At 49.0% G+C, this 26,395-nt stretch overlaps 1 protein-coding gene across 1 annotated transcript; it reads right to left on the bottom strand.

The window, feature by feature from the left end:
- Positions 1-147: 147 nt before the first annotated feature.
- Positions 148-26,395, bottom strand: MICALL2 (MICAL like 2). Its single transcript, XM_068908537.1, has 17 exons — positions 26,129-26,395; positions 19,061-19,109; positions 14,798-14,939; positions 12,113-12,273; positions 11,314-11,435; positions 10,297-10,944; positions 9,914-10,089; positions 8,996-9,071; positions 8,557-8,672; positions 7,868-8,017; positions 5,274-5,329; positions 4,528-4,651; positions 3,817-3,907; positions 3,354-3,427; positions 2,878-2,992; positions 1,833-1,879; positions 148-1,741 (listed from the first exon to the last, which is right to left on the bottom strand). The coding sequence occupies exons 1-17, from the start codon at positions 26,269-26,271 to the stop codon at positions 1,656-1,658; spliced, it is 2,376 nt and encodes a 791-aa protein (XP_068764638.1). The 5' UTR covers positions 26,272-26,395; the 3' UTR covers positions 148-1,655.

Genomic DNA, 26,395 nt, shown 5'->3' with positions numbered 1-26,395 from the left:
GGGAAGGCCCTCCATCACACAAGTGCAAAGCAGGGCTCTTCCTACTGTTCGCTGCTCCAGGTGCCCTTGTCTCAGGAGAGGGACTGGCAGCGCTCAGAGCACCCAGGGCAACCCACACCCAAACTCATGCTGGCTAGACTCTTGAGATTTGCTCCACCAATTCTTTATTAGACATCAGCATGTGCAGGTACAGGGTGCCCCACTACATGTACACAAGGAGCACACACTGTAGGTACCAGGAGACTCCTCGGGCACTTGGTGCCTCACTGAGCACACCCCTGCCGTGCCCAGGGCGGGTTGCCTTGGACAGAGAGTCCCACTGCCACCTCGTGGGTGAGGGACGCATCGCCTCCGCTTCACCACCGGGCACAGTGGGCAGCAAACCTCCCTGCAAAATCCCCAGCCCCTCGGGAGAACAGGACCTGGAGAAACCACAAGGTTCCCTGATTCGGAGGAAGGACGCAAAGGGGAGTCCACACTTACCAGAGCTAGAAGGATAACAAATAATTCTGATCTCTCCCAGTTTCCATTGCTGCTCCCCAGCTCGACTGGGAAGAGAGGATGCTGGCCACGTAGGGCAGGTGTCCTACTGCAGGGTACGTAGAGGGAAGAGGGGAGAGCCTCACTGCCTGCAGCCAGTACCTGCCCTGTGCTGCTCTTACTGTCCTGGTCCCATCAGACTGAACCACAGCACCTCTTGAGGGCGCTGGCTGCCCAGGAATGGAGCCTTGGGAGATGAATGTCTGTCCCCATACACAAACGTGGGGCTGAGGCAAACCCGACTATTCCCTTCTGCTCCCGGTTAGCACCTGGTTGTTAAAAGATGACTTGTGTGGCGTAACAGGCCACAGGCAATGAAAACCCTACTTCACCGTGTGGTCATCAGGGAAATAAGGAAATTACAAACCTCTCCCATAGAGGGAACAAAGTGGTGAGCAATTCCTCACAGTCCTGAGAAACTGCAACTGAGCAGATGCAGCCTACAGCTACTCCCAAAAGGAGGTCTAAAAATGGAGCACTCCTGTCGAAACCATTTTGGGTCTAGGACAACCCACCCCAGAGAAAAGGAGGTGGTTCTGCTCACTGCCTCCCTTAGCTGTGGGGCCTGCAACTCCAGTTTGCAGTGATGCAATAAGAGGGATGTCCTCGATGCCTCATGCCCCATAGCACCTCTCTCTGCATCTCTGAACCCAGCTAAAAAGCCATGGCACCTGCAGGGAGGGAGGGAGAACTGCCCCTTTGTGGATCAACCCATGGTCATTGACACAGCCATATCTGGCAGGAGTGTGGCATTGTGGGATGACACACAGTGTCATACTCCTGTATTCAGGACTGTTACGACCCCTGAGTGGTGGACAGGCGAGTTCAGCTCTGCCCTCCTGAGCTGCCAAAGAGGCTGAAGACAGCTCTGAGCTAGATGTGAGGAAGAAGAGGTCTTAGAAGTTCATTGTCCAGAAATAATGCACTCGGATCCCACATCAGGGACAGAGGGGACTTACACGGCCCCTTTGGTCTGCAAACCTGCAGTCTCCATGTCAGAGGGAAGAGCAGCCTGATCACAGTTCTGCATGACTTCAGGAAAGCAGCAGTGAGGAAAGAACATCCCTTTAACAGCCCTCTCTGAGGCACTGGACAAGGGAACATCACTCCTGAGCTTAGCTCTTATTTTTCTGCTTCCATATTTTGGACAAGCGGAACTTGTTCTTCTTCTTGTCTGGCTCCTGGCTGTCACGAGGTCCATCTGCAGGAGAGGGAGCAGATGCAGAGCAGGTTGAGACCCACGGCCTCAGTGCAGCCAAGTGCTGCTCCATAACTGTAGAAATGGCCCTTACCCAACCTCTGAATCATGTCTGCCAACATCTGGTCCTCCTCTTGCTCTCTGTAGTGAAAGAGGATAGCGTTAGAAAACTGTTTGCTCTCTTTCATGATAGAGCAGGAGACACTTCAACATGTGAAGGCCAGAGGCTACTCTGCCATCCCTCCAGAAGTGAGTGACCCCCCCCAGTGCACCCCAAGAATGCAGGGGGAAGACAGTTGGAGGAGTCCTAGACACTAGCAAATTGCACCTGGTCTCCTTTAAAAAAAACAAGGGCCTACGTGGGGGTTTCCAGATCATAGCAGTTCAACACCACGCTAGTCCCAGCTAGCATATGATTCACCTGAGTTGACCATGTTGTAAGGCAACACCACACCCTAAGAGATGAATAAGGTTGAGACCAGTAGCTGGATAAGTGCTGGATAAGTGTTTGCATTGCAGTCACGGACAAACACACCGCTATCTCCTGGGGCCTGGGCAAGGCCAGAGCCAAAAGCCTGGGCATTCCTAGAATCCTTAAGGTAGAGTCAGTGTCCTGAGGGCGAGAAACGGAGGCTGCTCTCAACAACACGAGCCACAAAGCCATCAGCTTGACGCAGCAGCCTTCTTTTGAACTTGGGGAAGATCCAACCCTCAGGACTATGTCTAAGGCCTATTACTTTCGCTTGCTGCAGCAGATGAACAAACTCATATCCTCGTGATCCCACAGTCCTCCTGGGGTTCCCGTGCCACCTCTGTCCTCCCCAGTGCTCCATCTCCAGCCTGTTCCTCCCTTCCCTACGCCTCACCCACTTTCACAGGCCTTGTCCTCAGAGCAGCATTACCTTGAAAGAGCACTGAATGTGGCTGCGGTCCTGACCCATGTTTCTAACAGCTGCCAGGGAAGCAATGGCAGAAGCATTTAAAATAAGGTGGCTGGCTGACAAGTCACCACCCACCCCTCATGGAGCAGAGTTCTGAATTCCAGTCATACATCCACCTCTATAGTCTGGGGAGAGGAGAGAGCACAATACAAACTGTCCCTGGTGTTGGCTCATCCCCCACCACCTGAGGACCCTCACCTGAGTCTGTCCTCATCCAGACACTCCACAATATTGTTCCGATCATTGACTGTGTTAAGGTATGACTCTAGCAGCTCCTTCTCTCGCTCCTTCTGCCTGGGTGTCTTCAGTTCCTCTGCACAAGAAAAGGGAAGCCCATCTCTCAGTTACAGGGGGCACTTCCTCACTGCAGCTCAGGCCAAATGTTCTCCTGCCACCCGCCATGTTCCAACATATCCCTCTCACAGGCCCAAATTCGATTAACCCCACACCCAGGGCCACATCTTACACCCCCTCAGAAAACATGGGTGGGTGAGGTGTAATGGGGGGCTGCACCTGCCAGTTCAATCAGGAGAGATCCCTCCTCTGAACCCTGCAATCCCCATCAGGCAAATAGTGTCATTCAGACCTCAAGGACATCCTGGGGCTGATGCACAAAGTGAGGACTCTGCATAGCCAGGGGCCAGCAGGACTCTCTCAGTGCAGCTGGTCCTCACCTGGCCTGCTCATGAGGTGCCGCAGCTCTGTCTCAATGCTCCACTGCTTCTCCTCCAGCTTCTGCTGCTTCATCCTGAAAGAGACCACAGAAGTATGTGTTGCTGCCTCTCCATGCCCTACGGCTGGACCGTTCTCATATTATGTTGAAGCCTCCCCTCTGCAGGGCCCACCACCTAGGCAGGGGCTGGTGGGGCAGGGAGGATCATCTTCCACCACATTTGTAATGTTTTCCTCCCCATAGGCTCATCACAGACCCTGGGGGCTCTTCCGTCCATCCAAGGTGGCAAAGCCCCATCAGCTAATGCCTCAGGATGCTGGCAGGTCTCCCACAGACTTCCTCAACACCCCCTCATCCTACCAACTAGCACATTATTTTTTTCGACTGCCCCACTTCCTCTCCTTTACGGCTTACTGCTCGCGCGTGTAGGTGCACAGATAGATGGATGAGTATCTGGCACTCACCTGTACATCAGTTCCGATTCCTGTCTGAGCAGCAGCTGTTTCTCATGGATCAGTTTGAACCAATCCACCATGAGGGCATCCTCAGACTCATCTGCAAAGGAGACAAAAGCCAAGACACCTCTAGGAGCTGTATTAGTTCAGTTCCCCCTCACACAAACACACAAATACTTGAAGAACGGCATAGGATAACTTGTACGAGCCACAGGCAAACTCAACTGAAAACAGGTCATCTTTGGCACACCTAGGGAATATTAGTGCGTTACTAGGGAAGGGATGCACATCTTCCCCAGCAGATGCAATGAAGCTACCCAGTGATACTCTATGGCAGGGCATCCCATTCATCTTCCACATGCCCAGCTCAACTCTGCCACTCTGAATGAACTCACTAAGCCCTGTGAAATCAGAGCCAGCTGTGACAGCCAATATGGTTTGGAATCCAAAAGCCAGACCAACAGCAGCTTTCTGCTCCCAAAACTTACCGATCCTCAGCCAAATAAACACAACACAACCTTGCTGAAACAATAGGTAAGGAAACAACAAGAGTTGTTTCAAAGTTCCCAGGGTTTTATCTTGCTATCTCGGGTACTTTTGGAAACTTGGTTTTCCACATATAGCATGAGCTCCTAGAAAAGGAGTCTAGAATGCGCTGGGATAGGACATAAGTCTCACACCTTCCCACTGTAGCAGAGCTGGCCCTCTGGGCTCATTTACCTCCTTCACAGCCACGCAGCTGCTTCTCCAGATCCACTCCTTTCAATTCCAGCTCATCCAGCTGCTTCTCGATGTCACGCACCTTCTCCTGGATTTCCTCCTCAGGGAGATAGTCTGGGTGCAGCTAGAAAAATAAAGTTGAGAACAAATACAGCTTGCTCTCCTCAGACTGCCCACTGAGGGCACAGCTCCAACAGAGATGGGACGTGACAAAAGCAGTCGACTGCAGAGCCATGTCCTGGAAGGGCTGAGTCAGCAGAGATGCAGAGCTGGTTGTTCACAACAGAGCAGTGATCACACTGGAATGTTACAAAGCTATTATATGCTCGCTGGAGGTAATAACATCTACCAACTCCTTATTTTTCACAAACAGGGCCTGTAACTTGACCATGGCACATAGTCAATCCACAGACATTCCTGCTCTTTTGCTGGGAGGGACTGTGTCTGCCAGAAATTTGTTATTTGAAATTTGGCAGTGTCTTATTGCAGCAAACTGTCTCATTACTGTTATATTCCAGCTTTTTACAGCCTCTGTTGTCCCCTTGCATGGGAAAGAATCTGCAGTCTCTCCATCTTGTCTCTGCCTTTCACCCCTTTCCCGGAATTTAAATAAACCCTCCAAATAAAATGACCTGAGATATATCGATGCGGAAAAAGGGCTAGCATCCATCTCTCCAGTGCAATCACTCCAGCAAGATCATCAGCACCCCTGGCCTGTGCCCTTTATACATGGTTTCCAGCCATACCTTGGTTGGGGACACTGCTTCAGGGCTCTGGATGCTTTTCGGAGCAGAGGGCTTAACTAGAAGGGGAAAAAAAAAAAAAAAAAAAGAAACCCCACAACAAACTTTCAGTAACATTGTGCTGTAGGACACTGCCTACAACACCTGGGAGCAGAACAGGTCCCTGCACCCAGCAGAGGGCACTGACAACACGCACACATCGGCAAGCCTCGACTGAGGCGAGAAATTTGTCGGCAGGAGACAGCACAGACCTGATTTACTCCTTGCTGCTGGACACTCAGATGCTCTTAGACCACAGGATTCCGCTTGCCTCCTCAGGGCATAGGCAGTCACCTAATCCTCACGCAATCTGGGAGCTTGTTTTACAAGCACCATCTTGGTGGGAATACCAACTTTAGCGTTCATTCGCTAACTTGATAAACCTCAAAGATATCTGTCATGGCAAAATCCACCCCTTATTAAGCTGCCAAAAAGCTGAACAGAAATATTGTGTTATTACCACAGGAAACATCATGTTACACTTAAAAATGCCCTTCATGTACAAAGAGGCATCACTACATACTTATGAAACAAAGATGGTCTAGGGGATCTTAACATGAGCCTCAGGAAATCAAGGTCCAATTCCTTCCACAAAACACTTCCTAGGTGAGAAGTCCCATAGGCCCAGCTACACAGCGTTATTTAGGCCCTGGACACCTATTAAAATCAAACCTTAAGCAATGTGTGTTGGTTCCACTGTGCCTCAGCTTCCTCTGCCCAACTGTGCTGCAAGGATAACTACAGAAGAGTGTGAGGTATTTGGATACCCAAGGGGCTGGGCTGGATAATTACCACAGAGAGAGAACACAGCCATACATGGATGATGTGATAAGAAGGGAAGCCTCTAATATCAAAAGAGCAGGCTGTAAGAAAGGCAGGAGTGGTGCAGGCTCAGCACACATATGAGAAGGAGAAAGACAGGAGAAACAGACTGGGGAGCCTCTCAAGAGTCTTTGGCAACCATGCTGAGTGTGGCTGATGAGAAATTCATCGGAGAGCTCAAGAATAGCTCTTAAATTGCCCAGTCCTTGCTGTAATAGTTTTCTAGTATAAGTGCAAAAGGAGGAGATGCTGGGTGCTGGATGTGGCAGTCAGCGATGTTGTCTCTGCATTGCTGGTCTCCAGGTTACTCTCCCCTCTGGGCATAGGTGGCTTGCTACCCCTGTGTTGCCCATGACTCACACTTCTCTTAAAGGTTCCTCTCACAGGGTACTGGCCTGCCACAGGCAGCCTGCTGCTGAATGAGCAACACATCCCTCTCCTAGCTCAGCCCTGCATGTCCAGGCTCCTTCTGGGTGATCTCTGCATCTTTCCAACCACAGCAGAAAGCTTCATCACTGATCATGAGAAGAATGAGGTGGCTGGAGGGGAACAGCTAGTAAAACTTCACTCTCCCGACCAGCATTACACTCTAACTCTCAGGTTCTGCCTCAACAGACACAGGATGGGTTGGCTGGTTGCCTGCAAACTCGAAACAGGACAGGTGGCAAGAGAACCCTGGAGTCCCTTTTCTCAACAGAAAACACTAGCTGTGCCAGAGAAAACTAATAATCTGCAGAAATGGTCACCATCCACAGCCCCATGAAATACACACAGGATTAAGTCTAAGGAAAAACAGGATGGAAAGTTTGGGGAAAATAATGGCAGCAGAGGCACACTAAACTTAAAATAGACAAGGTGACTGGAGTTGGAAAGCTTATCAACTGTCAGAGGTGAAGGTTAAGAGCAGTGCAAGAAACAGTAACAGTAAAGGATGAGACTACCCAATATTGGGGGCCCATCCTGCTTGCTCCAACACAAACATCAGAGTCAGGGCTGAGCCCTGCTGTGAGGAGCTTCTAGGCCAAATAGGTAACACAGAGCCAGATGGGGTGGGGAAGGGGGAAAACAAACAAGCTGAGCAAACAAGACAGCAGCACACATCAGGTTAGTTCCATGACATTTCATTTGCTTTGCAGTGGGCTAGGTAGGAGGGAAGGAGCAAGATAACTGGGCAAGGAGAAGAGGTACACAGCAAAGCTGAGGCTGAGGCTGAACTGACAGAAGGACAAAAAAAACTGGTTTAAGAGTAAGGGCAGATCTGGTCAAAACTGGTCAGAACTTCTTTGAACGTCCAAGCAGCAGCAGCAGCTTCGGCTGCTTCTACAGAGGGTCCCACCAGCAGAGTCTCTGCTGGCAGTTCTCTGCATTCCCTTCATTTCCCAAAGCCACTCAACTGAGGAGGAACAGAGTCCTCAACTAGATCCCAGTCCCCCAAATTAGGAGATGCTCCTCTGCATAGCTTTGAGTCAAAGAATAACAGGGGAGCAACCTTGACAAATCCCCATTTTAAATTCTTCCCTTCCCTTCCTGGAATAAGTTTACCCATTGAATTCCCTGGCTGGTTCCTGCTTTGCCCAACTTGGTTACTAAGGGTTAATGACACAGATTCTTTCCCCCCATGACAACAGCTACAAGCTTAGCCACAGAGAACTGGGATGACGGTCTCCCACAATGAGCACTGATCCCCTGATAGTTCAGAAGAGAGAACGGCTTTAAGGAGATAGAAATGTCCTTACATGTGTAAGTGCTTTGTTTCAACTGGTCCCCTTCTTCCTCCTTCTTGAAAGAACCTCCACAGTCTTCCCAACCTTTTCTCGAATTCTGACAGCTCCTGACAAGATCTGAGCTGGGAAGCAGCTTCTTCTTCACAAACCCACCAGATGAAGCTAGATTCAGAAGCACAGATAGGTCCTGGGTAAGGAGTTTCAACCCTTATCTCACAAAAAAACCCCTTCATCTCGCAGAGTCTTTGACCCTCACCACTAGCCACCCTCATTCCTAGTCCTAACTCTCCTCTTTTGACTGCAGTGAGGGGTACAAGCCCAAACAAAACAGAGAGAAACCACCAATCACAACGCAAGAGTGAGAGAAGGGTAGAGGAGAAGAATGAAAGGTTGGAGACAACGACAAAGATTTCCCACCTTTACACAAGGTTATGCCAGCAAGGTTGGCTGTTATGCCAAGACAGCATAAGCAAAATCTTGTCCACTGTCTCACAGAAGAGGGGACAGTCTATGAAGACCGAGTCCCTCTCCTCAGTGAGGACTGGCTCTCCAAATAAAGGCACTGCAGAGCCAAAGCAGATGCAGAGATCAAGAACACCTCAAAGCAAGGAGCAAGTTCCACCCGCATATTCTTTAACCTTGCACTAATGCCTGTGCCTTGTCTGTCTAGCAAAACAAAGCAAAGCTTATATCCTTCCTACCAGAGTCTTGCTTTCCTGATGGGACAACAGATGGACTTGGCTTTATCTCCTTCCACGCTGGGCTCTCTGTTCCCATCTGAGAGTTGTCAGGAGGTTTCTTAAAGCCACCTAGATCTCTGCAAAGAGGAAACACAAAGGCAGAAAATCATCTCTCTGGCAGACTAGTCCACAATAGGAGCTCCAGGCATCCAGAGCTGGGACCTCCACCCAGAAAAAAGAACAGTCACTCTCTCCTAATCAGGGACCACCAGCCTGAAGCATATTCCCTTCCCCAGAAACCAAAGCCTTTGTCTTTTCCATCAAATATTTAAAAATAGAAAGATTAAAACACAACAGCTCATTTCCTGCACACATACAGGCCTGCAGCAACACACACAGTTGCAGACATAGATATCTCCATTTACTTCTCCTGGAGACCTGCTGGCCCCAAGACACTCACTTGTTGGCCACAGGCTTCAGCCGAGATCTCCAGTCAGCTGGGCTCTCAGACTTGTCTTCAGGAACGTTCATCCTTCCTAAAGGAAGGAACACAGCAGGATAATATCAGATCTGATAGAAAGATACAAGTCAGATTTGTATCTCAGGGGGATCTTGGGAAGGGGACATAAGCCATGCACTGGGCTAGATACTGTGATGTTACTGTAGCAAACCACTACCAGATCAACAAGCTTAAGACGGACAGATTCCTGGGCAATAGACAGTAAGTAACCCTGGTGGCATTTTGCCCCTTTCAACTCGAATGTTTTAAATCCTACACAGATACAGGAAACACAACCACAGTGGAGATGAACAGACAGATGTGTTTGACAACATCACAAACAGCTCAGATCTTGGAGCCGAAATGACAGGAAAAAAGAAAACACAAGCTCACAACAAACACCACATAGATAGTGTTCCTGGCCCAAAGAACCAGGCAATCAGGAAGTGTTTGAGACATAGTGTACCCCCAGAATGGCATCCCTCAGCCCACTTTTAGTCACCATGGTGTAAGTCAGACCAAAACAAACAGGGAGGTTACGGGAGCCCTATCAACAACCATCACCCTGAAGTTCTGGGAAGGTCTCCTATGTCTGCCTAAGCCTCTGAAATCCATCACAGTCCCAACACTTGATGGCAGCTAGTACAACTTCAAATACCTAGAGAACCTCAGAGAATAAAAACTCTCCATGCTGGACAAAACAATTGCACAGGGACTGACAGAGCTGTGCTGAGCCCGAGAACTCAGAAAACCCTTGTGCAGTGGTACAGATAGAAAGTACAGGAGTCATTGATACATTCATTGCACTAGCCCAGGAGAAGGACATAAAGCTGGCATACTGCATCCATACAGAGCCACATGTGAACCTGTTATCCTCACCTTTGGAGACTTTAGACTCTGGTTTGTGCGCAGGGTCAACAGGTTTGCTGGCAGCCTGGCTCTTGGGCAGAGGCTCTGTGACCTTCTCCTGTTTCAGTGCTGTGTGCCCTATTTTGTTGGGCTGTGTTTTTGGAGCTGGACTCTGCCATCGAGAACTGGTGGGAGAAGACTTGCCACTGCAAAAAAGACAAATTTAGCACATCTTTTTGAAAGGACAGACCTTTTTTTGGCCTCTCTTCTAAAGACTTGCATGAGCCTCTCTACATGTATTTAAATTGCACCCACAAAAGTAGTCAGGGAGAAAGGAAGAAAGACAGAGAGACTTCTCCAAATTATCCTAAGGGTCACCTTGGGAACAAAGAGGGAAGTGAAACAGGACTTACCTACTGGTAAGCGTCCTACTGGATGCTGGGGAGCCAGTGGAATTGAGTCCTCCTGGCCTGTTTGGAGAAGTGTCTGACCCAGCCAAAGCCTGCATAATACGGTTACGTGCCTGATCCTTCTCAGCATTCACTGGACTGACCTCAGGAGTGGTTCTGGCAAAGGCAGTTCTATCACAGCCATGGGAAGAAATGACTTGTTTTTTGGTGTCAGGGGTTTTATTGCTGGGGGACTCCAACGACCAAAAAAACTTTTCTCGAGCTTGCTGTGTTTTTGTTGTGGAGGTTGTCCAAAGAGGCCCTGGTGAGGTACTTTCATGGTGATCTGACTTATTTACAGTTGCAGAGGACCGTGGCATATTTACACTTTTGAAGTCAGAACTTCCAGAAGATGAAACAGATGACTTGGTTGAACTAGAATGGCCTTCCTGGCTTGGTTTCTTCAACACCTGTTGCAGCTGCTTGAGTTCTGCTGGTTTCTGGACTGCCCCAGCAGGGGTAAGAGTTGGGGTGCTCTCAGGTTTGCTCCCAGTCCGGAGTCCGGAGTTCCAGACATTGTCTGGCTGCTGATGACTGGTACAGATGAAAGTACCTGGCTCAGGCCCGGCTTTGTAGCCCCCAGACAGAAGCACATTCCAACACTGCTTGCACCTGTGAATAGGAAAGTCTCAGAAAACATCCTCTAGAGTACTGGGAGCGTGCAGGGACATTTCCACTGCCAGCATGGGGAGGCTGAAGGTACCACTCTGGCAGCCAGCATCCCATGTATGCATGTTCTCCAGCCACCAACATAGAAATTGCTAACAGCACGGCCTGAAGTATAGATGAAGACAGACCTGTGCAAAGACCTTCCCCTAAACATGGGCCAAGACAAGGTCCAGGCTGCCTTCGCTCTGACAAACGTTCCCAGCACCACATGTACCTCCAATGCCTCTGAAGAACTTTCCAGCTGTCCAGGACACAATCAGCCTACCTCCTTGAAACCACACAGGCCTCTGTTCCCGCTTTGAAGAGCTGTACCTGAAGCAGTTCCTATGATAGAGCTTCCCATCGACCAAGTGGCGCTGCACCAGGTGGACATGGTTTCCACATATAGCACAGCTGCTGCTGCAGATATTTCCACTTTCTGCCAGGATCCCTTTCTGTGGGGAGAAGCAGTAGGTGAGCAGGCAGCACCCTGTGGGACCGAGCACACAGCTATGAACCTCCCAGGTAGCTGAGCATTCAAGGAGTTGGCAAGATACAGAAGTGATATGCAAACCCTTGTTCCAGCTACCTATGAGTATATATGCAACAGCTCTTGGCAGGACAGACCAAGGGAGACTCTCTCCCACAAAGCCAGAGAGCCAGGGCACTTTGTCTGCGTGCAGGGAAACTGAGGCTCAGAGGTGTCCATTTGAACCAGTTGGGAAAGGTCTTTCCACTGGTGAGAGGAGCTTCCCTTCTTCCATCTTGTTTTCATCTCTACTCTTCCTTGAAACTGTTTCCACAAACTTAATCAATGTTTTCCAGCAAAAATAATATGTTCTGTTAAATAAAACCCTCTATCCCCAAGATCTACTGACTAGGAACAACACAGCCATGTCCTAAAACAACCATACTAGATAGATGCCAACTGGCTGGTGGTTTTCCAGCGACTCCCACCTGAAATTGCATGTTAACCAACAGTAACCAGACCTCTGGATTAAATCCTATAACCAGGGAGCAGAAACTTCAGAGACTGGGTCCTCACCACTAGGAGGCCTTGAACTAGCATACTACTCCCCAGCTCATTGCAAAGATTTAAGACATAAAGAATGCCTTACACCCCATTTCTTACCACGGCAACTGGAGATGTTTCTTTTGGCTTAGCCCTGGCTGGTGGGTGGGCAGGAGGCAGTTTTGGAGGGACTGGCTTAACAGGCTCTGAAATGGCTTTCTTCCCAAGAGGCTCATCCCGGGGTTCGGAGGATGGACGCTTGATTCCAGCCATGCCTCCAACTGGAAGAAAGGACAAAGGGTGGATTTTAAGGGAACGTAAGGCAAACTCACGGGCTTAGGAGTCATTTACTTTACAAGAAGATTGAGGTGCCTCGATGGGTAACGTACAAAGCATACAGGCTTCCTTCACAAGCAGTTCTGTAGTGGAGTGAGGGGTGGGAGGTGACCGGTGAGTTGTACCAACATATGCTGGAAGCAGCTGACAGCTGAAACTGCTGATTTTTTTCTTCTTGGGGAAAATCTCATGGTGGGGGGAACAAAACAGTGGAAAAATACAAAACATCAGGCCTCAATGGTATGGACAAGACCTTCAGTACATATCTGGCCAACAGCCTGGCTGGATTTGAGCACCACTGAGACAGGCACTGCTGTTACATATCACAGCTAAGGAACTGAAGTAAAAAAGGGTTTGCTTCAAGATGCTCTGCTCCAGACTTCCTACAGACCCTGAACCTTCACTGACATGGTTGCCCAGCCCCCCTCCCAGCAGGGATCCTCACAGAGCAAACAGGCTTGTCAAGAAGCAGAAAAGATCACGAAAAACAGGCAATTATAATACAGACACTTGGTGGTACCGTGGTGGTGCTGATGTAGAAACCAACAGGACTCCGCACAGAAGGACTGAAAATGCCTAATTTTTTTTTTTTTTTTTTTTTAGATGAACGAATCCCTCTAAAGTCACAAAAAGCTGGGAAGAGAGAAAAGGGAATCCCCATCACACTTCAAGCAACAGCTGGGAATGAGGGCCCCGTTCCCTGGGAAGTGCAGGAGGAGACTTCCCTGGAAAATAAGACTTCATGCACGATTGTGACAGGCAGGACCCCAGACAGTTCACAGGGATGCTATTTTTGTGCCCCTTCTTATCCTGAATGAGACGCCTCTGCACTCCTTGTGGGAACTCAGCAGTTATTTGAGCCACTGCTTCACTTCTAAGAACAACCAACAAAATGACCATCCGCCTGAAAAGAGATTATACCCTTCTCCATAAATACAGAGTGAGTCTGGGCAGGGTGCAAGGAGCAGAGAGGCAACTCAGTTCCCAGCCGTCTTCTCTCAAGAAAACTTGCTATCCAAATAAACAGCCAGGGCTCTTTCACCACAGGGACCAGCGGACTGGTGACACTTGACCCTGCAAACTGTTTAGACTCAGACTGTGCTCTCACTTCCCACTCGTTCCATTTATCAAATTCCCAAAGCGCAGCACAAAGATGGGTGGCTTCAGCTCTACTCTTCTGCAAATGCATGACCTCAGTAAAATATCAGCCACTCTCCCTCTCTGGTCTTCTGCATTCTGCTTGTTTCATGGTCCTGCTAGAGTCCACTTGGAGGGCAGGACTATGGTACTTGGAGTCTGCTCAGTGTCAGAGGGCACATTTCTGGCTGGGCTCATTTTCAGACATACACACTCACCCCGGCAACAGGAATGCAACCAAAGTGTTTTGTGGGACACTAGAGAGTATAAAAATGTGCAGTTCTTGATAACGTGACAGGAGAGAAGTGGGGGGGAGGGGGTAAAGACCCTAAACTGACCCAGATCCCACCACACGGCATGAACGTGGTGGAGTTTGCTTTAGTTCAGTCAGCATGGAATTAAAACAAGAAATAAAAAAATGAAGATGGGGGAGGGAAGAGGCTGGGGAGGGGAAGAGAGAGCATGCTCAAATGTGTGAAGAGGTGGAGGAGGGGGAAGAGTTTAAGATATTAAAGGCAGCTTTCAGAGTGAATTGTGCTTCCTTTCCAAGATTTAGGACATTTTTGATATGAATCTGTATTCTCCATCTAGATTCACCTTAACCAGTTAAGTCATTCATGTCCCACTTTCTAAAGTTTCCTCTGGAGGAACTTGTGAAATTGGAACTTGTGAAATTGGTTTATCGTATTATTTCATTTTGTATGAGCTTAAAGCCAAATATAAACCAAGTCTATAACAATGCTCCTGTGAGCCCACATAAACTCTGCAGTACACGAACACAATGCCTTGGCAGCCTTGTGGCCTGTTTTATGTTTGAAAGAATTGCTATGACCATTATGTCAGTAAAGGGGATCATTTTCTTCTACTTCCTTACACCAGGGCTGATCTGCTGTACAAGCCATACCATGGATGCTGTTACATCAGTGCAGCTAGCCTCACAGATAAGCTCCAGCTGCCCTAGACTCCATGCTCTCACCAGATTCCCAGTGTGGCAAGGATGAGAACAGGGCTGGAGCTGTTTGAGAAAGGAAATTATAGATGGGAAGAGCAGAGGGGAACCTTCAGTGCTCCTCTTGGAATTTTAGATTGTATTTTAAGAAATTTTAGTTTGAATTTTAAATTTCAAGGCACTAAAAGCAAGGGACAGCACTGTGCCCTTCCAAAAGCACTGATGCTATTGTCAGGCCAGGGTGTAAAGAGATGAGATCCCCAGTTGGTTCCAAAAGGTCTCTATGCAAACTGCTTTGATTCTCCACGCTTGTAAGGAGGCAAGGAAAAGCACAGAATTAAGTCCCAGTCCCGCCCATCCCTCCGAGGAAAAACAATACTTACTAGGCGACCGCCCATGGAAATAGTTATAATACTGGGAAACGTAGGTGAGGATACTCAGCCTGTCTGGTACCCTCAGAGCAACCATATCCTCTGCATCCAGCAAGGCTGGGATCCCCAGCTCTTCCTCTGCCACTCGAAATGCCTAAGGAAGGAAGAAAAGAAAAAGGGGTCTAATCCAGCCCAGGCAGAGCCGCTCCTCATCCAAAGTACCAAACTCCAATGCAAACAGACCCGCTCAAATGACAGCTCTACTGGGGAACAGCTGCACCAGTTTAACTCCTGCATCGTATGGCTGTTACGGGAACTAACAGAGTCATGGCTTCCAGCCACAGCACTGAGAAATTCAGGCAGGGAGCCAAAAATCTGGCCTGGCAAGCTGGTTGTAACTCACTGCACAGGAACTCACCTGGGCTTCCCCTGCCCTTCCTCGAGTCTGCCTCTATCTGGATATGCACAGCTGCAGAGATGGAGAGCGAGGCCTAACCGAAGGAGATGCGTCAGTCCATACTGGCAGGCTCGCTTTCAGGCTTCCAGCCCAACCTGGAGTGCTCCCCAATTAACAGTGCAGAGGTAGGTGTTTGCATGCAGCTTTCTCTCTCCAAGCACTGTGCAAATGTTAATGGTTCCTGCCTACTGCCTGCTCTTCCCCATTTGAAAAGGGGGAAATCTCAGGCTGCAAGAGGGATTTATTTCTGCCAGACTAGAGAGTAGGAAGAGAGGAATAATACAGAAAAATTCCTGATGCCAACTCCCTTCAAGGTTATCCATTTCTGCACCATCTAACATATGTTTTTGGGGCAAGGGTTCCTCTTTGTGATGCCCTCTGCTTTGAAACTGCAGGAGTAAAGTCAGATAAAGAAGGAAAAGGGTATTTTATTTTGCCTTTGAACAAGAGCCTTTACTAGTGGACAAAAAAAGTGCAAGTTCCCTAAAACAACTTTGCCCTTGTTCAACTCACTGCAGGGCTTGTGCTAAGGACTTTTTCCAGCCTTCTTCCTTCCTGACTTATAGTAACAAATCCCTTTCCTTTCCCTTTGGAGCACCCCCTTTGAAATGCCAATACAGCAAAGGAAAACAGCACGTGCAGGTGTGCTGCCACAGAAACCCACAGTGAAAGGGTTAAAGGAAGATTTGAACACATTAAAACAGTCCGCATCTGACCTCTGGCACAGACATACAGCAGGGCTGGTGTACAAGCCAGCTATCCCCGCTTAAGAGAAACAAACAGCCACTGTTTTTCAGCAAGATAATTACAATTTTTTTCCATGGGGTATCCCAGTAAGAACGTAACTGAACAGACACCAAGCATGCTTTCAGCCAATTACCTCTGGCTGCGTCATCCCGGCTGCCAGCCCAGCCTGGCACTTGCCTGTTTGTAACCAAGTAGTTAATATATTCCTTGGAGCGTTCCCCATTGCAATGGCTGCATGACTGGTCTGACCAGTGAGATTTTCTTGCCCGCATTCCCAGTGTGCAGTCTAGCGGGAACACAGGCCATGCCACCTCCTGCCATACAGTGCCACTGGTCAGACTATACCGGACCACAACAGGCGCAGAAAGAGCACAAGGGGATGGCTAGACCAAAGAGAAGGTGCTCTATGAACACACCTGGTTTGGCCATAACTAGGTAAGCAGTGGAAACGGTAGCATTAGGACTTAGTATTGCTGCTGCCTACAGCTGCCTCGTGTTCCTGGGAACTGCTCTTGCTCGGAGATCTAATGGAACTACCACCTAGCATGGGCCAGTTGTCCCACTTCTCTACCCCGCTGTGAAGGTTGGCCTTTAAAGAAACAAAACCTTACTTCTGCATCACAATTTTCATCAGTCACAATGGAGGTAAGTGCCACTGCTTCCATTTTGCAAAGGAAGGTACGGAAGAAGCAAAGCAATATGCTCAAGGCCATCTAGCAGGTCAGAAACAGTTCTCTGATGCCAGGCCGCCGCTACTATCCACCGGCACTGAACAAACTAGAACCAAGGCTTCTATAAACCTTTTTAATATTTATGTTTTTTTAAAAAACTTTTAGCAAAAAAGCCACCCACAGATTGTTTTTTGTTATTATTATTTTTGGCATTTGAAGAGCGACACATTCTTCCTCAGCAAAAGACCTTATATGGCAAGTCACAGCTTTGACAAAAATTTTTTTAAGTTGAGTAATACAGCTCCTGAAAAGAAGTTATGAGTAGTGAGGCATCAAGGAGGGTCTGAACAACAGCAGACAAACAGCTCTGGGAGAAATCAGACCCGTTCACATCCCAAGGATGGTCAAAGGGAAAAAGCCTATGATAGAGAGCAGCTCAAGGAGGGAAGGCCAGACCACAAACCCAGTATCACAGGGAGATGGAGGTATCACTCCACTCAAACCAGAGCCAAGCCAGCAAGGATACCAGCAGTGACAGAGCAATACGGACAAATCATCCTACAGCACATAAAGAATAGAAGAGAAAGTGTACAAAATAAAGGACAAACTAAGAAATGCAGGAAAAGGAGGGAGGGAAGCACAGGCTGACACAAGGGAGGGAAGCAACTGTTTTAATGGTAGACTCAGAGAAGCTTTTCATTAATAAAAGCAGTGAAGGTGGCTTGTACGGCTCATTTCCCAGAGAAAAGCAAAGTCACCCACGGAAGAGACAGTCCCAGCCAGGCTCAGGGAAGGAGAAACACACAGGGCTTCACAGCCCTCTGGCCAGGGTGACAGTCTATGGTGGAAAGGCCCTGACCCCTGGCAAATACCAAAGCTCGTGCAGACAAAAACCTCAGGCTGAATCTCACTTAGGAGAGAGGAACACGCAGGGCTGAACCCTAGAGAGTCTGAATAACTGCTCACGTGCTGCAGCCCCAGTTCGGGAGAGGGGGGAAACTACACAGGACCTGTTGCAGACAGTGTGAACAATGCCAGGGCCAAAAGGGAAAGGAGGCCCCGGACCACTGCGCTTAGCTCTCCTGGAAGCAAGGACCACCTCAGACAGTTCACTGTATCAGAGGATGTTACTCCTCCAGTTCAGATAGGAACAAGCTGTGGTGGTTTGCTCACATCCCAGGCTCCTGCCAAGCAGCCATGAAGCTGTGTGGAACAATGCCAAGGGAAGAACAGCATTTTGATCTGCTGCCTCTGTCTTTGTGAGGGAAAGTGGGAGGAAAAAAATCCTTCCTTGGAAGCACTCAGCCCATGCTTGAATCCAGCGCAGGGAGGGGGCTGGCCTGTCCAACTTCTAGTTCCTTTGTGGACAGAATAAGAGAAACTCAAATCCCATCCTGGAGCGATGAGTCCAGGGAGCGCATAGTTTTAAGACCTCTCCACCTTCCAGAAGCATTCATTCCCAGCAACTGGGAGTGATCGGAAGTGGGGATAGACTCTCTACGCTTCCTCTCCCACACCAGCTACCTCCCAGCTCCTGCTCTATCACTCAAAAGCGGCATGTGCTCAACATGTTTGTGCCTGCATCCTGACCTCCAGCATTTTTGCCTCAGTTTCTGCTGCTGCCTCCAGCCAGACAAGGGAGAGACCACACTCACTGCTTGGAGCCGGTTCCCTTTTCCCTATCCTGTTGACAGCGCTTCCTTCAAAATCATTTCTCCAGATCCTCGCCTATCGTAGCTCTTCTGCCATCCCCACCACTGAGGCCTGGCCAGACTGCGGTTATGAGAATACTGATCCTCCTGCTCAATTCTAGCTACAACTGACAAAGGCACTGAGCACAGCTCAAAATCACAGCAGCAGAGGGAGAAGCAACACATCCCTCCTCTAAAGCACCAGCCTGGCCCTGGTATCCCTTCAAAACATCCCAGGTTCCTCCTTGTCTCCTTTCAAAAAAAGTCTATGACCATTTCAAGATCAGACAGGACTTCAAAAGCATCTTTCATTCGCAGATTGTGCTGTACTATACAGACTCATCAAAGAGGTGAGGAGTAATGGGAATAAGGGCTCTCTCTGTTAGGCAAGAGTTGGCAGAGTGATCAGATCTGTACAAAAGGAGAAAGTGACACAGTGGTCCCAAAGGAAACCGGACACACTAAAGCCATACACATACATCACCATATGGCCAGCAAAGAAGTGCGAGCAGCCTAAGGGTGCTTTAGGCAGCCAGCAAGCGTGGTCATTACCACTCAAGTCAAAAAGTTGGATGCATGCAGAGTAAGTGAAATGATTTGAACATAGTACGCTTAGCACACTGCATTTGCAGGGTTTCTTTTGCTAAACCATGTAAGGAAGGTGCCAGGTCATATAGTAGACCAAAGGTAAAACAATAAATTCACTTACCAACTTGTTGTTCTCGTACACGTTTTCTTTACTAAGGGAGTTGAAGTTTCTGAAATAGAGAAAAGGAGGGGGGGGGGGAAATCAGGTTGCTAATACAGAGCAGGCTGCTTCATTTCCAGCTTCATGAACCTCTCTGAGTCTCAATGGCTAAGAAAACACCTCCTTCCACCCTGCTTTTTCAGAGAAGCTGCAAACAGAACAGTACAGTAGATCCCATCTGAGCCTCCAGACAGCCATAGATAGACCTGCTGCACCTCCTAGGACAGGAACGTGCAAGAGACCCAGCAGGCACAGCCTCCTGCCAACAGGCATCACAGCACATTTGTGGCACATCTACCCTTGCAGGGCTGACTTCCACAGCCTCCCGCGGACAGGACAGGCTGATGTCAAAATATCCCATGCACATTCAGGAGTTCTGCAGTGACAGCAAGGAGCAACTTTTAACTCATGTTTTTACAAAATCCTTGCTCTGCTCCCATCCCAAAAGAATTAAATGATGCCTGTCGGTCAGATTTGCAACGCTCTCTCTCCCCAAAAGTACCTTCCAGAGAGTCATATCCATGCCCTTCTCCCTTTTTCAAAGGTGCCTTCACAGAGAGAGATCTCAAAGCTCAGAGAAGGTGTGGGTAAACGAGACTTCACAAGTATCACAGATTTTTCTGATGCACCCATATCCTCTAATCTCAGAAGCTGCAGGTCCAAGTTTCGGTTTCAAATCCTGTTCCCCCCTCTGCTGTAGCTCCACAAAACTTGTACCAAGAATCCGCATGAGAAATACCTTTCCCTATACAGTCGCAGTAGCAGCTGATAACATCAAAATTGCCTGTAAAAATCTAATTCTCCTTTCCCTAGCACTGTTACCTTTGGCTTGTAATCATAACCAATAACCGAAAACAAAGAATCAATTACTGTTTACAAAGTCAACAATCCTTCTTCCTTTCTGCTGTCCCCAGACATCACCTCTCTCTTCCCCTTTCCACTTATCTCTCTCCTCCCCAGATTTGCTCCCCCCCTCTCTGATTCAACACAGATGCCACTTCTCTCTCTGCACTGTGCTATCCGGGGAACTCAGAAACTGGGACCTGGAAGGACAGACAAGAAAGCATAGGGGGAGAGTGAGTTTCTGCCATTGGAGGTAGAGCCCCGAAACAGTGTGCTTTCTCTACCTGTAGGTGCCCTCAGCCTGCCCTCACCCAGAGCAAGGAGTGTCCTTTGCTTAGGAAACATTCACCATCTGATCTGTTTTAGACTGACCATCGCTTGCTAAACTGGTATTATAAAACCAACCACTGGCTGGCAGCCCTCTTCCCCAACACTGCTTCCTTCTACCCAGGCAAACAGGCAGGGTCAGCTCCTTCTGATAACCCAGTTTCACTCTACAGTCCCTGCATTTGCTGGCACACTGCTAAAATTTGAGGCCAGAAACTCTGGAACAGAAGGCTTATATCTTACAGTGGAAATTCCCATTAAGAATTAGGAAAATTGTATGTTACCAGCTTTTGTTTTTGAAAGCAATGTTTTTATAACAAATCCAGATTTACCCTTGTCAGCTAGTCCCTCAGCTCTGAAGGGGGAAGGATAACGGGGTAAAAATCCAGGGTAAAGCTGACTCAAAGTGATCTATTCATGAGACAAACACATGATCCGTACTGTAGCGGGGGAACTTTTTCCATGACTTGTAACAGTAAGGAGCAAGCTGGGTTCTTTATCTACTCCGTACAGAAAGCAGCACTTTACATTATAAAGAAGAGAGGCCCCTTAATACAGGTCCCCCCATCATGCCACGGGCTGTGCCACCTTCTCTGTTTTCCACATCTGGATGCAGGCATTGCTATGCTGCATAAGGAGAGAGTGAACAGGAAGCGAGGGAGGAGGCACAAAGGTCAAACTCCTGAGAAGCATGTAAAGACAAGGCACATCCCAACTCTAAATCATGTACTTTTTCCCGTGCAAAATTGAAAGGACTTGCTGAGGTTTTCTTCAAGCAAGGCTCCTGCCTGGAGATTTCCCTTCCCTGAGACAATAGATTAAAAACAGCAATGAAAATAATCACAAAGTCAAAAAGCTCCAGTGAAACAATGGATATAATCATCCTGTTTTGTGCAAGGCAAGAAAATTAGCTTTTTTATTTTAAGAGCTAATTCAAGGAGCTGTTTGCAGCTCTCTGCCCCGCTCCCTATTCTGCTCCAAATTCTGCACCTCTCCATAGCACAGAGGTCTTGAACACAGTAAAACACCTGAAAGAGCAAAGGGAAAATCCAGCTTCCTTATTCAGGTGAACACAACACAGTGCTGAGGAAAGCAGGAGTCACATGCGAGCGCAGCGAAACTGGGCTGAGCGCCGGAGAGGTGTCCAACGTCACGACAAGCCCAGGCTTTCCTTTGCTTTGCAACGACACATCTAAACGCAGAAGCAGGGTAAGCGTGAAAGCAATCGGTGCCAGACTCTCAAATAATACTGAACCTACCTATTTACTCTCCATCCGTGCCTTTCACTCTTGCACTACTGAATGCCGTTTGCTACAGTAGCATGTATTCAGCTTCACAGCTGTGTGGCATGGAACAGAGACCTAAAAGCCTAAAACTCTGACGGTGACTGTTTGAAATCTCCTCCTGCCCCTAAAGGAGGGTGCAAACAGCCAGGTTACTTGGTCGTTTAAAGAGCCTCCTGCCCTCCCAGCATCACTCCGTCCCTAGCTAGTCAGGTGATCAGCTTACATAAAAATACTTCTTTAGGAAATTGATCTTGCCAGCGCATCTCCTATCCTGGAATATCAAATACTCTCTGCAATGTAATCCTAAGAAAGAAAAGTTAATACAAATGGAGAAGCAGGAGTTTTCCACTGAGAAAACATGGGCAACTGAATTAATTGGAAGAGGTGAGAAACATAAATCTGACCCAAGAGAGGGCCTCCAGTGTTGGAAACAAATCAGAATGGAGTTCAATAGTGCAGGAAAAGAAGTTTTTAGCTCCCAAAGTTCTTCTCTAGTAAAAGAGTGGCTGAGCAATTCCCATGCCCAGAAATCTCTGTGACCCACCCCTGCTCTGGCTGCACAGACCCAGAGTTTGCATAGCATGCCACAGTCCTTCCCAAGCGCGCATGCTTCCCTGGGAGGGACTTCTGCTGCTGCTGCAAGCACTAACTCTGTGGGAAATGCTACCTTGGAGCAGACTGAACAGAAAATGGCCCAGAGGCTAGCGTAGGCAAAGCAGGTCCCGCAGAACCTCACTGCCTCTAGGCACCTCCATACCATTTTTGTAAGATATCTGCTGTCAGAAGGATGACTGAAAAACAGAAAAGCATCCTTTGTCTGCACGCAGTCCTTGAACTGAGGGTTCAATCCCGTCTGCTCTTCTGAGAACAGGACCTTTCAGCAGCTTGCTTACCGAAGGTACAACAACCTGGAGAGAGGTGACAGGGCTGGGAATCCTAAGTGGAAGATGCCCCCCTTGCTCTCTTCTTCCTCTCAGTGACCCCTGCTTCACAGCTTCTCTGATCTCACTGGAGGGCTGACATGCTGCTGGGGGTGACTATGAAAGGATGAGTCTCCCTTATTCCAGAACCATCCTCCCCTTACCTACGCCTGTCGTAGGAAACACAACCTGGAGGAAGCCAAGCAGGTAGCAGCTCTGCTTCGCTCCAGCCCTTTGCTGAGGAGACGGAGACCGTGGGCAACCTGCCTTCAGCACAGCCGAGGCAAGCACCCCAAGCCTAGGGTCAGCAGTGGCTGGGTCACCTGGTGCTCGTCCCCCTTTCTGTCTTTTTTGGAGGCTCGTGGCCTCCTCCTCCCTGGCTGAGCTGACAATGACCCAGGAAACAACATCGCTGGAGGCAGCTGCTCGGCTCCAGCCACCAAACGCGCCTGAGCACACAGCCGCCAAGGGGGATTTCACAACCAGGCAATTCCCAGAACGCTGAGTTAAATACCAGTTAACGAGCCGGGAAAGAGCAAGATCCAGGATGAAGACAAGGAGCTTAATCAAAACCTTTCCTCAACATCTGGCATTTATTTCAGACCGAGTGAGCAGGAGACCATGGCTCCTCTACTTCTTCTAATTCACTTATCACACTCAGACCACTAAAACCTCTGGTCAGAGCTCGCACAGCCAACACCATCACACACAGCAGCCACAAAACAGAGCCCACGTTTCAGAGTCCCACTTCATACAGCTAAGAAGTTCCATATTCCTCTGACGAGAGGAACTTCAGTGCTCTGTAATCAGCCCAGCAAACGGACTGAGACCTGCCTGATGCAGCATGCGCACCTGTCTGGGGCTGGGTATGAAATACTCTTCAGCTGGGATGAAAGAGAAGTGAATTTCCATGGCAATTCAGTTGCGTGTTTCTACTCCAACAGAGCCCAGTCTGTCTGCGAATTCTCGGGTGAGTGGGAAGTGCGTGGGAAGTGCATTTCTGATTTCACACAGCCTGCCCTATTCACCGATAACATACAGACTGACATAACCCAAGTTTGAAAGAAGCTATCATATTCTCCACGTGTTTTCTGGCAGGAAAACAGGAAGGGGGAAGAGATATATGCCAGTCTATACTCTGACCCATGTATTCTCAACCCCGCAAGAGAAGCACATTATTAACTTGTTTTGAATTGCCTGAAATTTTCTTGTGAATGTCTCCAGCCTCCTCGAACAAGAAATCCCCTCTCCGTACTGTTCAGTCCTCAGCCCAAGAATGTCGTTTACACAAACCAAGACAGAAAACACATTATTGCAAAACTCTGATGCCGTGACTGAATTGCGTTCTGTAAGTGATTTACATATAAGGGCTGCTCCAAACACACCGAGCTCTCCAAACACCAGTTATCCTATTCTAGCTTTACTTTCAGTATGATGCTTTTAACATCCAACTAGGATCTTTGCTAGAAGCAAGCTTCTGGAGCTCAGGATAAAGCATTTCAAGTCCCCAGGGAAGTCAGAGGCGCAGCCACATGCACACCCAGCCACGCTTCCCTGCTAGTGGCTCCTGTGCCGTAAACTCAGAGCGGCTTTTGAAGATTCACAGAGAATTTGCACAAGTATCCAGCCCCAGGAGCCAAGGTACACGTGACACCCTGCAGCCTTGTCCACCAACCACTTCAATATGTGACTTCCTTCCAGCAGGACTTTGACCATCCAAGGATATACACCTGGTGCTTTACTGCATTTACACTACTGTCATTGATGAAGGAGGTTACACATAAAAGACTCTGTTACTTTAACCTTTACGTCATCTTCACCGAGCTGCTCTATATCAGAAAGAGCTTCTATAAGGTCCTGAATAAAGTCAGGCAGAATTTTTTTCAATTCAACGGGAAAGGACCGATGTCACTAGGAACATTTTCCCTCTTGAGTACAGAGGCATTTATTTAAGATAAATCTATCCACAGCTCCTGGTGCACAATTTAAGGATTATAAACAACTTACTAATTTGTGCAGCAGGATTATTCCAGCTCTCAAGTCACTAAGCCCCTGTTTACATCCATGTCCCCAGATGGGCTGACTGCACAGTTGGCCAGGAAGTGGCTGCAGTCCTTCTAGGAGCACCTCCCAGTCACATCAACATTTTTGCCCTAGTATTTCATATCTTATAGACTATGAATCAAAGGAAGGAAAAGAAACATTTGGAGTCACGTGGAAATGAAAACACGTCAGGAAGCCATACATAACAACACCATGGTGACTGCCCAAGCATTGGCAAGGAGGAGATAACACAGAAAGTGCGCCTAAAGTTCCTGCCTAGTCTCCTACTGTTCAAGCTAGCCCTTGCCTCTTGCAAGTTTCAAAACAACGGAGAAGAGAGCAAAAGGATGTCTCCTTCTTGGGTTCCCACAAGAAGGGACACCTGCAACAGAGATCTCCATACATAACTCCCTGTGACAGGCTGTCCTGAGAACCCAAGGGAAAAAAAAGGCAGAATTCAAGGAGCAGGAGGAAAACTGCAATACAGAAAACACAACCTTGTCCTCTGCTAGTCAACCACGTCTGACTGGAAGACATCTAATGCTTAAATCAATACTGTAGGGAAGTCTTTGCACTGCTTCCCTGCACTGATCTCCCTCTTCAACCCCCCCATTCCCCCGCCCCCGTCTTCAAGTGAAAACGGCCAGGCGAAAAACCGAGGAAACAGAATTTATATCTTCCTTTGGCATTACACCTATCCAGATTTTAAATTTGGGTAGAGGCAGGTCAAAGTCTATAGGACAAGAGCAAAGAGGCCAGCAAGGAATGCAAGGCACTTTGCCTCCCACAGACCAGGCTCCGAATGCGAAAACACCAGTTTGTAGGAATCCAGCAGCCACCACGCTCCTGCCTTCACAAAGAGCTCCTCTGAAAAGAGGACACTTTCCCTGTTCCCATGGAAGAGCGAGTGGGCTGCGGGGAAGACGTAAGCTTTCTCCTGAACAGCTCCTATTAGATACTTAGCAGAGCAGCCTGCCTGGAAACTCCCTGCACTCCTATTGCATTTTGTTTAAATAGCATCTATTCCTTAACTAAAAACTGACAGAACTGCCGTTTGGCTCCGCAACAAAAGCCGAGCCTAAGCAAACACAAACAGCAAAGAAGGAAACGTTTCCCAACTGCTGCCTGAGCTTGCTTTGCAAAAGCAAGGACATACTTTAAACGTTTATCCTTTGGCCGCAGCCTTCCACAACTCCTTAAAAAACAGAAGGGGGGCGAAGGATAGCCTGTAAATGGGGAAAAAGAAGATTACCTTGGAGGCTTCCTGCTTCGCAAGCTAGCAAAGCTCCCCTCTGACACGAGCGCTGCCTGACCGCAGCATCCTCTCGGCAGGACTCGGGACCAGTCCCCTTCCCTCGCTGCTGCACACCTGAGGGCGGCGAGGGCCCTCGGCCTCGCCAAGCGCGGCGAAACGAGGGCCGGCGGCCTTGCTGCCCGCAGCACAGGGAGGCTGCTCGGCCTCGCCAGCCGGTGCGAGTGGGGACCCTCGGCCTCGGCGGACGCTGCGAGCGGAGGGCGCCCGGCCTCGGCCAAGCGGGGACCGTTGGCCTCGCCGACCGCGGCCCGGCCCGTAGCCCGAGCGGGGGGCCGGGCAGGCGGCGGGTACTCACATGAGGTCGGGGCGGTGGCGGTGCAGGATGGCGCAGAAGGCGAGGCCGTCGCGGAAGGAGGTGGTCATGTTGGTGATGCTGACATCGCGGTAGCCCTCGCACTGCTGCTTGCACCACAGCTGCAGGTTCTGGATGGCCGCCATGGCGCGGACCCCCCGGCAGGGGCAGGGGCAGGTGGCGGCGGGGCCCGCGCCCGGGGCGGCTCGGCGGGGCCGCGCAGAGCCCCGCGGCGGCGGCGACCGAGCCGAGCTGAGGCGAGCGGCTGCC

This window comes from Struthio camelus, chromosome 15 (assembly GCF_040807025.1).
Source record: "Struthio camelus isolate bStrCam1 chromosome 15, bStrCam1.hap1, whole genome shotgun sequence".
In the NCBI taxonomy this organism is placed as follows: domain Eukaryota; kingdom Metazoa; phylum Chordata; class Aves; order Struthioniformes; family Struthionidae; genus Struthio; species Struthio camelus.
The sequence above is the reverse complement of the archived record's forward strand: the minus strand, read 5'-3'. Positions and strand labels throughout refer to the sequence as shown.